This window comes from Lactuca serriola, chromosome 1, assembly GCF_051521515.1.
Source record: "Lactuca serriola cultivar US96UC23 chromosome 1, Lser_US96UC23_V15, whole genome shotgun sequence".
Taxonomy (NCBI): Eukaryota; Viridiplantae; Streptophyta; class Magnoliopsida; order Asterales; family Asteraceae; genus Lactuca; species Lactuca serriola.
The window spans coordinates 108,443,387-108,447,963 of NC_136408.1; the positions used below are offsets into that span (position 1 = coordinate 108,443,387).

Genomic DNA, 4,577 nt, shown 5'->3' on the forward strand with positions numbered 1-4,577 from the left:
ACTAAGACCAAAGGGATTTAGGCTTGGATTATGGTATTGCGCTATTAAATTAGTTTTGGATAAAGCATGCCATTAAATATAATTAATGGTCAAAATTATGGTCTTCGGCCTTTAGGCTCTTAGACTCCTATTGACTAATTAATTAACTTTTATATACAAATTCCAAAATTAATTTATTAATTAATAAAATCTATTAATTGTTAATTAATTTTTTCATTTTTTGATAGTTATTTAGTAGTTAAATTTGGTTTTGAACATGTTTGGTGGTTTGTAATTTTTACTGTTATTTAAAATAACAGCCTATAAATAGATGATCAATTTGCAGATTAAGGGCTGATCAAATATACATAAAAATTTCAATTTCTTTCTCTCTTATTTTTTTGTGAAATCAAGGAATCATAGATAATTTGGTGAGACTCAAAATCCTCTAGATAGATCATTATCTGAGAAAATTATATATATATATATATATATATATATATATATATATATATATATATATATATATATATATATATATAAAACTGCAATTGACTAGCCTCAATTTTCTTATTTTCGTAAGCATCAACATAAAAGTATATTTTTAGAATTGCGAATCATTATATATAAATTCTATTTATTTATGATTCAATTTGCTCAATTTGGTGGTTGATTACTTTTGTTCTAACGTTGCTATACATCATATGGTTTTTATTTTATTCTATTTGTTTATTTGTTTATTTATTTTTAACTTTGAAATCATTGCAAAGCATTCATTTCTTATTTTTAACTTTTATTAGTTTTGGGATAATGATTTTGCTTCGGATTTTGGTGGGTTCTTTGACAATGGTGTGTTAACATTCTTATTTTTAACTTATAATCTTAATTTTTAATTAGTTTGATTTAGAAATAAACTAGGAGATATGTATGTAAACTTATATTATTAATTTTTTATTAGGTTGATTTGGAGATAAACTTGGAGATATGTACGTAGTTATAACTCGGAGATATATATGGAGCAAAAAAGCCTCTTTCGATAAACAATATGTAATAACTTCATTTTATGTAGGTATAAAGGTTCTACATTAGAATATTTCTAGCAGATTGTTTATTAGAATAATTTGTTTGTTTTAACTTTTCTATTACTAGATTCTTTTAAATATACATGAACTTTGTTAGAAGGTTTTCTACATATTCTTATAGCAATATGTAATGGACCCATGTTAATGTTTATAGCATGCCAAGCTTCCATGCCACTCCACTCGATCCGTTTACCCTAATTATACATGAATCAGAAAATGATAAATCTCATGATTAAAAAAACTTAGGAAGTTTGACCAGATATTTAGAAAATATTTAGATTGATCAAATCAAATCCATAGCAAAAGTGTTGCTTTGCAGCCCATTACAATTGATTTGGCCTATTGACTTTTGTGAAAATGAATAACACATTAACAAGTGGACCCAAATGCCCAAAATGAATATGAGATAGAGACATCTGAACTCACAAGAAGGGTATTCCTAATTTCGATAGAAGAGCCTCTGAGTTTATACTCTATGAACTTGTCTAACCAATCTTTATGCGGAGAATGAGGGTTTTCATGTTTAGTTTCTGGTTGACTTAGATTTTGACTCATGGTTATAATTAGGTTCTGAGAAAAGAAATCTTGCTATATTGATATACTTTACATGCAATTGCAAACGCTAACAAAGAGGTTATATAAGGAAATTGGCACGCCGGGTGCATGTATGTAAACCTTGTAATTTAGTCAACTGAAGTTGCAAGGAAGCTTGTAATCGGGTCCACAGAAGTTAGAACCTACGAAGCCTTAAATGGTGTCCTCCATTAATTACGTGGTATTTTGCTTGCTAGTTGACGATGAGCTATGACGTTTACATTCCAACGTACGTGGTCCTCCATGCAAATAATATCAACACTTTTGTGCATGGAGATCTGTAGACGTAACACCTTCCTAGGCCTTGATGTATTGTCGTTTTGTATTATTTTTTAATTGGCTGGTATTGTTGTTTTGTTTCGTTTTAGTATTACATTTTGTGATAATTTAAATTTCAGTTTTGATTGGGCTGCTATTGAATCCATGAATCTATACTTTCTTTGTATCTTCTTATTAAAAGACAAAACACAAGTAACTAAAATGTATAATTCTATTTCTTTGTATTTTCCCATCGAAGACAAAACAACAATAGCAGCCCAATGAAAAATGAGGACTAAACATTAATACTCCACTACAACTTCAAGTTTAATATATTTTATTTCACATGAAGTTCAAATTAAACTTGTGGAAAAGTTATGCATTAAAAATCTTAACCAAATGAAAAAAGATAGAAATGTGTGTCTCCCACATAGGTCAGTTGAAGGGTAATTAATTTGGGCCAATTCAAAAAGCACATAAGTACGTAGCAAGTTTAAATGCATTTCACTGCACATATAGTTTTGATGTACACAAGTATAATCCAAGGGAACATTCAACAAAAGTTTATCATGTAAACCAGCGTTGGTTGCAATACACAACGATGCAACACACAACGATAAATATTCTCTCTAGATTAGGGTTTTGTATATTGTTGTTTTGTACTAATCTTCTCTTGTTCATCAATGACAGACTTAGAGAGTAGAGTTAGGAATCTTGTAGTGAGGATCGAGTTGTAAAATGTGGTGTAAAATCGAACTGGTTCTTCATTAATAAGATAACTGTTCATGATGGGAAATCGATCATGTGCATGTTTGTGTATTAAATTAGACGTTTTAGTAGTGAAACAATATAATAAAAGTAAATAGTAAGGTTCGTAACCCATAGTCAGACAAAAAGAGCCAAATATCTTTTACATACATGAGAAGTTCAACTACTGAATGGATGCTATATATAAACCACTTACAATTCACACCCTTTCTTGGCTTGTCTCAGGTAATACATTTCTACCCTTCTTCAAATAATTTCTAAGCAGCATGATGATACATGGTATCGCAAATGGGAGAGCAATCGAAATGCCAATAAAACCAAACGTTATGTAATTAGTTGGAGCAATCTCGTTCATACAAGTAGCGTAAGTTACACTGATTGCAAACATTGAAATCCGCAACTCCAGCTGCAAAGGGAAAGCTGCAGTGAGTACGTAAATCATGTGAACTGAAGTGTAGAACCCCACTGAATTCGCAAACAAAAATATACTATATGCTATCGGATTTTTAGTACCCATAATAGCTTTTCCAGCAATGTGAGATTTAGTCGAAATCGTATGATTTGTGGATGGAATAGAATCGTCTTGCCAAGCACCTCCAGGAGGACTAAGTGCGGGTTGATACGTTGCAGTGGTGATAAGTATAACAATCACGAGAAGCGTATTTCTTACCATGTTAGGAGAGTCTTTTAGATTATTGTACTTAAAGTAGTCCGAAAGATTCGATCTAGGATTTTCATGTCTTGTGTCAGTATGATTTGATCTTTCTATATGAGTATATGTTGGAGATTGCAGGTTTTCAGACTTTAAACCTCCAGCTTTGATGAGAATCTCCTCAATTTCTCGATCACCAGCTTCACTTTGAAACATTAATAGCATATCAAGAGGAGTTAAACCTCTTTTGTTTAAGGAATTCAACTCAATCTTCCCTTTGCTGGTAGCTTGTTCGTTTAGTAGAAAGTCAACCACCTATTAAAAATATAAACATTGATCATGAAATTCGTAAAGACTTGAGGTACAAAAGACAAAAGTGTACTTACTTCATATTGCTTCATTGAAACGCCAAGGTGCAAGATTGTATTCCCCTGAATGTCCTTAGAATTCAGAAGATCTTCCTTGTTGACTTTCTTCAGATGTTGAATCAAAACTTTGAAAGCTTCGAATTTGTTGTTCTTCACTGCGAGATGGAGGGGTGTCTCAAGTCGCGCAGTCGTGAAGTCCACAGAATCCGAGCTCGCTAAAAGCAACTCTTTTACAACTTCAACTTTACCTTTGACCACAGCGAAATGGAGAGGAATTTTTCTGTCTTTTCCTTTGATCAAACACAAACCAATGTCAACTTTGAGAAGCTCCTTAACAATTTCGGTATGCCCACAAGCAGCTGCTATGTGCAAAGGTGTAAAATCATCTTGGTTAAGCTCCCTGGAAAATTCCTGCTTTAGTTTGATGAGTGTCGATGCGAAGTTGACATGTCCAGCGAAACAAGCTATGTGTAATGGAGTTTCGCTACCCTCCATTGCTACGACATGAAGCATAGATGGGTTTTTGTCGATCTCTTTAAGCAGTTCATCGACATCCCCATTCCATGCTGCCTGAATCAAGCTTCGATTCATTGCTCTACGAAGAGAAATCTTGTTGTGTTAGTTTTTTATGTATGCTCACGAAGTGTTTCTAATATTAAGCAACGGGTTTGACAGGTGTAGGTAGAGCTTGTAGTTGAGTCAATGAGATTAGGTTACTTAAAGGATTAAGATATTAAAGTCAACTGATTAGCTCATGATCAGTTGCATTCAAATGTTATCCACCTTAATGAATAGCCAAATTTTTCTGTCTGATGTAATTGAATATTGCAGCCTTATAATTTTTGACAATTGTTTAAGGAAAACTTGATGTCGATC

The 4,577-nt window shown here is 32.4% G+C and overlaps 1 protein-coding gene across 2 annotated transcripts; it reads right to left on the reverse strand.

Annotated features, from left to right (window-relative positions):
* Window positions 1–2,766: 2,766 nt before the first annotated feature.
* LOC145070465 (ankyrin repeat-containing protein BDA1-like) lies at window positions 2,767–4,377 on the reverse strand. 2 transcript variants are annotated; one of them, XM_079017415.1, is made up of 3 exons: window positions 3,720–4,377; window positions 3,195–3,648; window positions 2,802–3,087 (listed from the first exon to the last, which is right to left on the reverse strand). In XM_079017415.1, the coding sequence occupies exons 1-3, from the start codon at window positions 4,290–4,292 to the stop codon at window positions 3,014–3,016; spliced, it is 1,101 nt and encodes a 366-aa protein (XP_078873541.1). In that variant the 5' UTR covers window positions 4,293–4,377; the 3' UTR covers window positions 2,802–3,013. The 2 variants fall into 2 exon arrangements, with proteins under 2 accessions (XP_078873532.1, XP_078873541.1); XM_079017406.1 differs by having other exon boundaries at window positions 2,767–3,648; window positions 3,720–4,376.
* Window positions 4,378–4,577: the final 200 nt, after the last annotated feature.

Coding starts and splice junctions, on each gene's coding strand:
- LOC145070465 (XM_079017406.1), bottom strand. CDS start 4,292: ATGAATCGAAGCTTGATTCAGGCAGCATGGAATGGGGATGTCGATGAA. Junction 3,649..3,719: donor TTTCAATGAAGCAATATGAA/GTAAGTACACTT, acceptor TATTTTTAATAG/GTGGTTGACTTTCTACTAAA.